Source organism: Uloborus diversus, chromosome 1 (genome assembly GCF_026930045.1).
Source record: "Uloborus diversus isolate 005 chromosome 1, Udiv.v.3.1, whole genome shotgun sequence".
Classification (NCBI taxonomy): domain Eukaryota; kingdom Metazoa; phylum Arthropoda; class Arachnida; order Araneae; family Uloboridae; genus Uloborus; species Uloborus diversus.
The window spans coordinates 158,648,392-158,660,590 of NC_072731.1; the positions used below are offsets into that span (position 1 = coordinate 158,648,392).

The 12,199-nt window shown below is 32.6% G+C and overlaps 1 protein-coding gene across 1 annotated transcript in view; it reads left to right on the forward strand.

The window, feature by feature from the left end:
• LOC129216536 (actin-binding LIM protein 3-like) overlaps positions 1-12,199 on the forward strand; it is a 182,735-nt gene that overhangs the window by 144,468 nt on the left and 26,068 nt on the right. The window contains exons 7-11 of the mRNA XM_054850755.1: positions 196-286; positions 1,979-2,079; positions 2,280-2,348; positions 4,752-4,917; positions 7,982-8,032. Of these exons, the coding sequence (XP_054706730.1) occupies positions 196-286; positions 1,979-2,079; positions 2,280-2,348; positions 4,752-4,917; positions 7,982-8,032 (478 nt within the window). The remainder of the gene's footprint in view (positions 1-195; positions 287-1,978; positions 2,080-2,279; positions 2,349-4,751; positions 4,918-7,981; positions 8,033-12,199) is intronic.

Here is a 12,199-nt window from a genome sequence, read left to right on the forward strand (position 1 = left end):
TTCAAGTAAAGTTTGAAGATTTTAGAATTTGTTAAGTTTAATTTTTAAAAATAAGAGAAAATTCATTCATTTTCTGATAAGAATGACATTTGTTCTTTAAGAGTGGTTTTCAGATCAGGTCTGCCCTTGTATTTACACTGATTTTACATCTTTTCATTTAAAACATGTCATTTTGGTATTATAAATCCTTTATAGGCTGGTGACAATCATCATTTTCATCCTACTTGTGCCCGGTGTTCAAAATGTGGTGATCCATTTGGAGATGGAGAAGAAATGTATCTTCAGGGTAAAGCTCTATATTTTATTATGATTCAATTTCATGTTTTATTCTATTAGCAGAGTTCTCATTTTATTTGCTAATGTTTCTCTAATGATTGATTGTTTGCAACATTTATGTTTTTCATATAATTGTAAATAAGTTGTCAGAAATGTCGTCTCATAAGAAAAATGTCTTGTTATCCTTTTTTTTTTCAAATCTATCATGTTGTTATATTTTTTGAATGAAACCAATGTTTTAAAGGAGACAAAAATTCACAAGGGTGCACATCGTTCCACTCCACCCTCTATGCTGATGCCACACATTTTTCAAAAGCTACGAAGCATTCCAAGGATGAGGACCCCCAATAAATCCCCAATGAGATCGAGAGCCCTCTTAATGGCATGTACCAAGACCGGTGCCGGATCTACGATTTTCCGAGCTGGGCTAAAGACTTGGAATTGCTGCCATTACAATCTTCCTTCAAGTTTTTATCAAGTTTCTATGGAAAAAAATCACTGAAATTGGGTGAATTTCCCTCCCCTCTGCCCAGAAATTGTTGCCTGGGGCCCTGGCTTGCTCCCCCTAGAACCAGCAGTCTTCTACCTTGCTCATTATAGTTTCTTCTGGTAAATTGTTCCAAGTTCCTGCTACCCCAGAGCCGTGTCCAAGGGGAGGGTTTTAGGGGTTAAACCCCTCCCATTGAAAAAAAAAAAAAAATCAATGAATCATTAAACGATTTTCCAAAACGTATTTTAAGTTTTAATTCATTTTAGAGTTAAACTCTGATACAGTATTCACCCTCTTTAATATTTCCCCAACTTTAACAATCAACATTTTCCTCAATTGTAGGATTCCCAAGCACCTTCGCTTCTAAGTGCTTGAAAAAATGGAATGGTTGGAGAGTTCGGCAATGCTGTAAGCATGCAGGGGAAAATTATTTAAAAGAATATTAGACAATGACGTAGCCCTCCCCCCCCCCAAAAAAAAAACTTAGGGGCAGGGAAAATGGTTGCTTTGCTTTTTGTTTTTTTATGGTACGCCTTTAGTGTTGGATGAATTAGTTGTTTCACACAGTAGAAAAATGCTTCTATGCGATTCTTCTTCTCTTCTTCTCTACTTCTATGCTAATTTTATTTAAAAAAAAAATGCGAAACAGCATTTTTTTTTTAAATAAAATTTTTATTTTCATTCAATTCCTGTTCAATGTTATTTGATGGAAAAACAAAAGAAAAAAAAGAAGGAAAATGAGGTGGCATAAAAGAAATATGTGTGCTTTTACAAAATGTTCAACTGTACAAATAAGATTTCATTAAAAAAAAAAAAAAAAAAAAAAAAAACGCAAAACGTATAAAAAAAAAAGCCTAGTTATCGAACTAAAATGAACTATTCAACATGCGTAGTTAGTTTTCCTTTGACAACGGAAGTTACAAAGGGAAAAGGTTTCAACCCCTCCCTTTATGAAATCCTGGACACGGGCCTGTGCTACCCTATTGATATTTTTTTCTTAATTTCAAGATTAGCTTGTTATCTGAAAAGCTGCTTTTTTGCTTGCTGAAGTTTACGTAACATTTTAGTCCATCAGCATCTTGCATTTAAATAAACTTGAATAATTGAATCATGCCCCTCTTATTCTCCTTTGCTCAATTTATCTTACGTGTTTCTTTCTCATAGGATGACATTTTTTTGTATTAATTGCTCTTTGACATTCCTTTATCTTAGGAGGTGCTATATGGCATCCACGATGTGGTCCATCCCCTGATGGAAAAGTAGATGATGATTTCCTAGAAGACCATAAAACTAATGGTGTAATTGATGGCCATGTATGTAAAGTTTGATGTACGATATTACTAACAATCAGTGCTCTAATGTTTTCTCTTTTGTATTTTTTTGAGTAAATTTGTTTTGTTTTTTCCCACATGCTTATACTTTTGTTTGTAATGCTTTATTTTGGCTCAGGCTATGTATTTTGTTTTATATTTAGTTTTTATTTCTGAAAGTAATTGCTTAATTTTTGTCGCAGTACCCGCCTTATTCCCCTAGTCTTTCAAGTTCTCGTTCTACAAGTCCATATAGTTCACTCACAAGACAGGTTCGTTTTAATTTCAGCTTTTGGTTTCTTTTATTATTTTGTTTTCTTGAGTTTATTTGTTTTAATTCATCTTAAATAATTGCTTAGCTGTTTTTCGTGTATGCTTCTGCAAATGACATTAACATCCTTTTATTTGATAACAAATTGAAAAATATATTGAATTATTATGCACACATAAATTGAAATTTGTTAAAAATGTGTTCTTGTACTTGAAAGTATAGTTGAATCACTGATTTTGAAAAGGGCGTAAGTCACCAGTAATTGATTTTAAGAAAACTTGATAAAACCGATTATCTCAAGTTACAAATTAGTTATTATAAATCTATAACAGTCGTTCCAAAGGCATTGCTTTTACATATGTTCAGTGAAGTTTTGGTTAATTTCCGATTTAATTTGGATCAAATATCGAATTTACAAATTAGATGACTTACGCCCTTTTCAAAATCAATCGGTTTTTGGCAGTAAAAAAATATTTTATTTGCACTTATTTTAAAGATATTTTTAATTGTATAAATGTTACAAATTGGTTGTCCTTGTTAGAAGCGGTATTTTTCCCAAGAGAGGATCATTTTATAGAATCCATGGTGTTATTTGGGAATGTGAAAGAGGAGCTTTCTAATGTTAGTCAACTTCTTTTCATTGATGGGCACCTGATCAGTGAGTGTATGCTGGTGTAGTTGGTAGATCGGGGATGTTCTTGAATTTCAGGAGTTTGTAACTGTTGTAGTTAAGACCGTCAATCCAGTCAAAAGCAATAAGGATCCTAGGTGTTGAAGAATCAAACACGTACATCTTGTTGGAACTGACCAGAGAATAAATCGTGATAATCTCTCTTCTGGCCCGGGCGGGTCTTTTTCAAAGGGATGCAGGATTTCTTATAAAACTCTGGCCACCATTGACTGAAATCTTTGACTTCTTTGGGGCGTAGCACTTTGACAGTGAAAGGATCCTTTCTGGTAGCCAGAATCAATGCATGATATTCGTCAGGGACGTAGATGTTTTCTCTGCTGGAATAGTGGTACGTTTTTGTGGTAAATGATTTAATATACTCCACTATTCGGTGGATTTCAATGGCGAAAATCTTTAAAATTTGGTCGAGGAGCTTTAGCATGCAGTTCTTTTGGAGTGTCTCCTCCTCTTAACAATCCCTGTAAATGCCTTAGCTTCTTTTCGGAGACGCTGTGAAGACTGAGAAAAACCGTTTGTCAAACAGATACTTTTTGGGAGCCCTGCATGACATGATAGCTGAAAGTGGACTGCCTCACTCGTGGTTCTCTTTTCTGGGACGATGTTTTTAGACTTCATGGTGATCAACAAGGGATTGAAAATAGAAGTCTTGTATTGTCTTTGGTTACATAGAGTACATATTAGCAAGGACACTGTCACGTTTCTATGAAAAAAATGAATCAAAGCATGTTTCTGACTCCTTTTTTATGTTTTTTTTTCATTTACTTTGTCCATCATTAATGTTTAACAAAAATACCTAAACCAAAACAACGTAGATAATGAGGACGTAATATTGGTAAAATAATGACGCAATATCGCGAAATAGCGACGGAAGATTATTCACTACAGTTCATAAAACACTGTTAATACAAGAGAAACAAAAAATATCACCTTGCACAACCAGCGACATCTATTAGAATTTGCCAATGAGTTTGAAAAGGGCGTAAGTTCAATGACTAACGCCCTTTTCAAAATCATCGCAAATTTCTCCTCCATTTTCTCAATCACTTTTCATACAAACTTATGCCGTTTTTAATCTCATTTAGTAGGTTTACGTTCACAGTACCTTTTCCCATTATTATCTCGATTTGTCAAAAATGGTGACTTACGCCCTTTTCAAAATCAGCGATTCAGTTATATATTGTAGTTAGTTTGTATTTTTGAAATAACTTTCTAAATTGCTTAACAGTAGAATTTATTATCCTGTTGCCATATTAAATAGGTGACCACCGACAAAACCAGAGTTTCCAGAGAGCCCCTTTCTCTATATTGGACAAAATTACTAATTCATAAAAAAAGCCGAAGTTTGTTGCAGCATTTGCTCAGCTCAGTAAACTAGCTGATATAGGAATGTGATGAAAGGTTTTAATATGGATTAGAAATTGGCTGACTATAATCAGTATCTACTTTAACATTACAAGTACATGCTAGTAAAAATGCCAACATGAAATTAAATTTGATACTCAAATTCAGCATGTAACTTTTAATTGACAAATGTTGCATACTGACTCAATTATCTTTAAGAAATATGCGGTCACACTAATTTTTAAGTTTGAGCTTATTTGTTTTCTTACAAAAATGTTTATTTTAGTATGTTATTATAAAAGATGAAAGAGTTAATTTACTTTTTTATGACTCTTCATTAAGTTGATTTGAACACTTAAAATCTGCTTACAGTATGGCAGAACAAGCCCAGGAATATACTTGGAAAAAGATCATCTGATAACTGATCTTAGTCGTGTATATACATTCAGTTATTTAACAGCAGAACCAACTCAAGGATATCTTCGACGTCCAATTGAACCACATCCTCCCAAATCTCCTCAATTTCATCGACCACCAGGTATTTTATCTATCTTTATTTTATGTAATTATTCTCCATCATGCTTGGTTAATGTGTATAAAAATTGAAATGCATTTCATTCTCAACAAACCTGTTTTTTGAAGTATAGTATCTTTACTAATAATAAAGCTGAAAGTCTGGATATCTGGATCTCTGTTACGGGCATAGCCCCTCAATCGTTCGGCCAATTTTCATAAAATTTGGCACAAAATTAGTTCGTAGCATAGCAATAAGCACCTTGAAGTGATTTTTCGAAAATTCGATTTTTTTTCTATTCCAATTTTAAGAACATTTTATCATGTGAATTATCATGAAATGGAAGATTAAATTATCATAACATGGACAAGTAAATCATCATAACATGGGCCCATAAAATGGGCGGGCAAACTAGCATAGCAAATTGGCAAGAAATTCATCATCCATTAATATACAGCCGAACCAAATGACCTTTTAATTTTCTAATATGGGCAAAGCCGTGCGGGTATCGCTAGTAGTTACATAAAATAGTTTGCTGTGTTCTTCAGCTGAAAGTTTTAACTTTTAGAGTGATTAAGTGATGTATTATGATGTTTATTAGAAATTGTTGAGCAATCAAGGGTTGATTGTTTTCTTTAAAACTGGAACTTGCTTCTGCTCTTTTTTCAAAACAGTGTTTAAAATAGATCAGCATATTTATTTGTGCATGTTGTCTTCTTGGAGAGCAACAGGAGATTACGGATTAAGCTGGGTATTAAAAAACTAAAAATTTCGAAAGGAACTCATGAAGTTGATTCTTTTGCAATTTTGGTTAAATGTTTTGATGTTAATTGAAACATTGATTTTTCTGCATAGAACTGAATTTTACTGGAACTTATACAATAATTAAAACTGGATTTATAACTAAGCAGCTAGTTGCCAAGCTTATAAGTACAAAACTGCAGTTTTTGCATAAGCAGGCTGTTGGTATATTGTATGCGGATTTATGATTGTTTTAGCTCGATTTCGAAAAGTTTTCTTCAATTTAAATCATTAACCAGTTCTTGTTCTTTAGCAAAAAGAATTCTTCATCCGTTTTGTCTCAACAGCTTTTTTCAAACAATACAGTAGACACTCGGTTTTGGTGGGGGTTACGTTCCACGGAAATGCTGCGTAAATCGAAACCGCGTAAATTGAGACCCAATACTAGTGTTAAAATAGAAGTTTGGTTTTGTAGATAACAAAATACCTCATTCTAGTGATGACTAATTGTATCATAAGTTTAATGTGTGCTTATATCCACTTTTATGCACAACATGCATAAAGAAAACATAAACTAATTTCGTGTTCTGTTCATAAAGAGGAGCTGGCTATGATAGTCTTTTTGCAGTCATTAAGAATTTTTCTCTGTAATTCTTTGCAAAGCATTAACGCATCCATCATCACTTGCGTCATTTCCATGATGGAATCATCCTTCAGTAACAAAACAGAACATTTTATTGTCTAGGAATGGCTCAAAATTTTCAATGTGAATGTTTTTGGTTGTGCGTCACCAACGTCCGTATCCTCGTTGGTTTTGGCTTCCTGTGTCCCTTTTAAATGCTGTTCTTCCAGTGAGTTCTGAACTGTGTGAGTTTAATAACTTTACTTCTGGAAAGAGCTCTGGAACCAATCGCATAAAATGCCTCCAGTGGTCCAAGCTCGATTTTTATCACACCAAAATGCAGTTGATTATGCGTAATCTGCCATCTTTAGGAGTTTGGATTTTGAAAGAAGGGAAAACTTTATCTGGTTGCATTGCCACATCCGCGTAAAATAAAATAAAGGTGTCAAATCTTAAACCGCGTAAAAGGAGAGTCTACTGTAATTATTTTTGTAACTTATTGATTTTTTTTTTTGCAAGTATTATTTGGGACCATTTTGTTGATGTTTACAGTTGATTGAAAATGACACTATTTTACACTGTCGATTAATGATCAAATTTTGAAAATACAATCAAATTTTACATTTTAACATTACAAAATTGAGGCAATGAGAAGCAAAGGAATGTACTAAGTGGAAAAATAAAAATTTGGAGGAACCAGTACACAAATGGTTGGTGAATGTCTCCTCTGTTTTGGAGCAAGACATAATGCTAGTAGTCTTTGTAGGTTTTGTTATACAGCATGATTTAGAAAAACTGGTCAATGAAAGCCTACCTAGAACCTTATTTTTAAACGCATCTTACTCAAAACTTGAAAATGTCCACTTACATCCCTTTGCTTCTCACTGCCTCCATTGTGCACATTTCTTAATGGAAAGGTAGTTTATTCTTTGTAATGATTACTTTATGTACGTATTCAAAGTTATGTGGTATAACTTTGAAAGTGATTTAATTTATTAGCGGTCTTTTGTATGCTGTTTGTGTGAACAAAAAAAAAAAAAAAAAAAATCAGAAGATTTTAAGTTTCAACTTTGATAAAGTCTGAAAGAAAAGTCTAAAATTTATATAAAACTGTAACTTTTAGAAACGTGGAATATTAAGCTATGGAACATGGAAATTTTAAAAGAGAAAAATAAATGTTTCAAAAAAATAATAAAAATATTTCAGAAGTGCAGTCCTTGATTGCATTAATTTGATTTTGTTAGAAACAAATATTTTTTTTTTTAACATAGTTGAAATTTAAACTTTTCTAGACTGTTTCAAGAAATATGTTGTACATTCCGATTTACTTTCTGCTGTCTGTTGTCGAGTGCAGTTGGACCTTTGCCTATAGAACCTTCTTATGCATTTTTACAAAACTAAATTTATTCATCAAAATATCTAAACATCACTACTATCGTGATACATAGGTATTTTTTAGTTTAACTCAAATTTCGATATTTTAAAGGATTTCCATGGAACAATATCTTACTTGATATGAAAGTCAGACTGCATTTTTTTAAATGTACTGAAAGATTTATTTAAAAAAAAAAAAAAAACCCTTGGATTAACAAGCGAACAATTTTCATTGTTTTATAAAAGGCTGAAATGAAACTTACAACTGTTTCATTGTTTTGACTTTTTAACTTTCCTATGAATAAAGCTTAATTCATTGCGTATTTTATATTTTGTTTCTTTTATTTATAGAAGGTAGTGGAAGAAGAAGAACTGTTCCATCAAGACCTACATCCAAACAGGGTATGAATTTGTCTCATTAATAAAATAGTAATTTTACCTAATATATTAAATGTCTTATTGCTTTGGCTTAAATCTTCCTGAATCCCTTTCATCAGCATTTCTGAACCTTCTGTGACAATGTAGACTGGTGGAAATTTCGTGGACTGGTGATTTGGGGGGGGGGGGGAGTGTTACTAGGGCATCAAGAAAAGCTACTGAAGTTTAACTATTTATCTACAATTATATGTAAATGTAAATAGTAATTGTTTTACATAAGTAAATAAAGAAAATGTACATAAAAATATCATGTAAATTGTTATTAACTTTTGAATGTGGAAATGTTATCGATTCCGAGAATGCTGTTCAATTTTGGTCTCCTTATCTTAAGAAAGATATTAATGTATTGCAAAGGGTTCAAAGGCGGGCTACAAGGCTAATAAATGGACTTTCTCATTTAGACTATGATTCCAGGCTTAGAAGGCTAAAAATGTAGTCTTGAGCAAAGAAGAGACCAAGGGGACATGTTTCAGTTGTTTGTTTATTAAAATGAAAGATGTTACGGGGCTGAAGTTTACCACTGTAAACAGAACAAGGGGTCATTGTTTTAAGCTATTTAAATCTCAGGCTAACATGGATATTAGGAATTAATTAATATTATAGCAGGAAAAATTATTATAGCAGGGTAGTCGAACCTTGGAACAGCTTACCGGAAGAGGTGGTAATGAGCAAGGGAGTAGATAGCTATAAGAGGGCCATTGATCTTTAATGGGGATAGTAAATTGACTAGGACCAGTCTGGCTGAGCCCAGAGCCTGTTGCTGGTCGTCACTTTTGTATCTGTATTTGAGAAATAAAAATATCAGAAGGCCAGCCTAATTTATGCACAGGGCCAGTCTTCCAGATTAGCAGTTGAGAATCTCTGCCTTGTATCTCTACTTGATATACAATTTCATAGGCTTCTGTATGCAATATCTAGGCTGAACTATTGTGTTTACAAGAAAGTAATTTCATTATGCCGCCGCATGTAGGAGAATGTGTGCTGAAGTAAAATAGATAAGATAACTTGCCTGTTTCAAAATGAACAAATTGAAAATTTGAGAAATTTACTGCATCTAAAGGAAGAACAATTCGTTTTAAAATAAAACTTGCATTGATGTATTAGTTTCAATTTTTGGCTGTAAATTTGTGCTTTCCAAAAAAAAAAAAGGTAAATCCCCCCTTCCCCTCTTTTTTTTTTTCCTTTTTTTCTTAGCATGGGGCAAAATGAAAGTAAGATATTTTCCTAATGAAATATTTCAATTTCACCATTAAAAATATTTTTTTATCAAGTGAAAGAAAAAATAATGAAACAATAAACTAATACAGATAATTAAGAAAATTAATGTATGAGAAAAAATAAAGGAGTGAATAAAATAGTGAATGAATGAATGAAGACTTGAAAAATTTAAGAAATGTAGAATAAGTCAACAAAATGAACTGTTTCACTTTGTGTCATTCACTATTTACCACTTAGCCTTTTACCACTACACACTTGCACTTGGCAAATTGTACTTAACATCTAAAATCAAAACATGTTGAATATTAACTGAAAAAGTACTTAAGTGGACATCAGCAGTATATCTCCAGGGTTAGTACGCTCCTTCAAAACTCCTCCAATACTCCTTCATTTAGGAAATTTTTTTGAAGTGCCCTTCAAACTCCTTCATTTTGGTTTCAACTCCTTCAAAACTCCTTCTTTTTTAGTTCAACACTACATAATTTTCCTCTATGACAGTAACTTAAAATACTTTGATGGACAACTTAACTTTGTCATAAGGGCGAACGTATAAGAGCGATTTTAATGAAATAATTTCGTATATTTATCTTTTTTCATCAAGATGTGATTTACAAATTTTTCAAAGAAGTCATAAAAGTTGGAGGTGAGAATATTACTAGATAGCTGAGAAATTTCATAAGTGAAGTAAAACATGCTTAAGTGGTGCTTCGTTATTTTTTCAAGTTTTAAGATTATTGCTTTTCCCTCCACCATGCTCTCAGCAGAGAAAGTCAGTTTGGCTTATTATCTCTTTATAGTAAGTAAAAGTAAGGTTTCAAAGAAATTCTGGAAGGAAGCCTGTCGCAGACATGCATCCAGGAGACCCCATAGCGCCTACAGCCTTGAAATTTTGTATAAAATTGCTTAGAGTGCTCCTGGGGTTTTATTTTTTTTAATTCAAAGTAGTTTTTTTGTAATTTTTTAAGTTCAAATTTTGCGTAAATTGCCTATTATTGCCTATTAAAGGGGTGAAAAATTACTTGCACATATTAATATTATATATCGTTGGAAAGAGTAGAATTTTGTTTCAATGCTCTAACTTAAATAGGGTGGGAGTTAACTGCGTTTTTAGCTCGAACTTTTTTAGGCTTAGCTTAATGTTAGGCATTACTTTCTTCATTAAATCTATCAGTTAAAGGTGAAGGAATCATCCCACAGTTTTCTTTTTGACATGACTGGAAATAGCAGCTTTTTTTACTCCAGATCTAACTCGACCTTTAGTTGAAACTCTGAGCTTGTATCTCCAAAGGAAAAAAAGGTACTAGCTGTTAAAAATGAAGTTTGAATAATCTCATCTTCATTAAAATTATTGATGTTTTATTTGGGGTTGCAATAGTTACGTCTTTTCGATTTGCAGGTTTCTTCTTTCTTATTCACAAACTTTAAGGGTTTCAATTTTAGCGGAAAATCTTAGGCTCAACTCAATTTAAGCCCCGAGCTAAAGAGCAAAATATGTTACTAGAGACCACGAATATCAAAGTGACTTTTCAAACGTACACAACTGCAGTTTTTCAATGCTCATGAGCCCCTTAGCCCTTACGGCTCTGCAAGTTGATACAAGTTATTTAGAAATTCAGGGAAGGTTTTTTTTTTTTTTTGATCCAAAGGTAGCTCATAATGTGTTTTTAATTGGCGATTTTAATCTTTGCTAATCAAATAAGATTGCGAAGCAATCTTTGGGGGTTGGTGAGCGCTAGCGAGCAGGGGGCAGAGCACCCTAGTTATTTAAAAAATATATAAGTAGATGAACTATATTAAGTGATTGCGTTAAAAAAAAATTGTTTTTGTAAATCGCAGTTATAATATTGTAAAAAGGGTCGTCCGCAAATGATATCATGCCTTGAGGGAGAGACAGGTTCATGAAATTTTGACAAGGCAAAGAGAATGGGTAACAAAAAGTGACAAAAGACAGTTAGTATAACACTATGTTTATAAAAAATATGGCATGTGACAAGAGGATGAGTGACGTGAAGTGTGACACTTTGTGACAAAGGGGGAGGGGTGTCAAATATTTTGAAAAAAGTGACATCAATCATTTAAGGACAGCCCATTAGTACTCCTTCGAAATCTCAATTTACTCCTTCTAAACTCCTCCAAAACTCCTTCATTTTTTTTTCTGAAATTGAGTACGAACCCTGATCTCAAAAAATCCGTAAAATGCTAATTACAGAAACTTTTAACATTTTATAATAACAGATTATTGTTGATAAACGACAAATTATTAATATGTGTATCAAATTTCAAAAATGACTTATATTATTGTTTTCCTTGATCTTTACTGCTAAATGTTTTTTTTTAACTGACATCAACTATGTTTAGTGTTTAACTGTTCAACTATGTTTAAGAAATTAGTTGAAATATTGTTAGATAGGTGGCACTGCAAATAGAAAATATTTTACCATTTCACTTTGTGCAACATCCCCTGGCTGCTACTCTTACAATGGTGGCTAGTTTAAAGCAGGATTAGGAGATTTTCCTCCTTCTTTCTCAGATTCCTTAATTGAAAAATAATTCAGTACTCTCAACTGCAGATTACTTGTCAAAAAGTAAACACATTGAATGAGTGACATTATTTGAGCAATAATGCTTATTCTGCACCAGCTACTTCAACCTGCTCCATTTCTTTGTAAACAAGAATGTAATTTTACTCTATTTTATTCCCAAGTAAGATCAAAATATGAATAGCATCAGAAAATATAACGAAACTTTTTAGAATAAATGCTGAAGGAAATTTTTTTTTAGTTTTATACCTTAATTTGATAGAATTGTTTAATGAGCACTAAAGATCATTCAACTATTACCATTACCAAATTTCAATCTAAGTACACAGCAGCAATTAATATACTAAAATTGGTACAGCTCTGGACCAAGAGT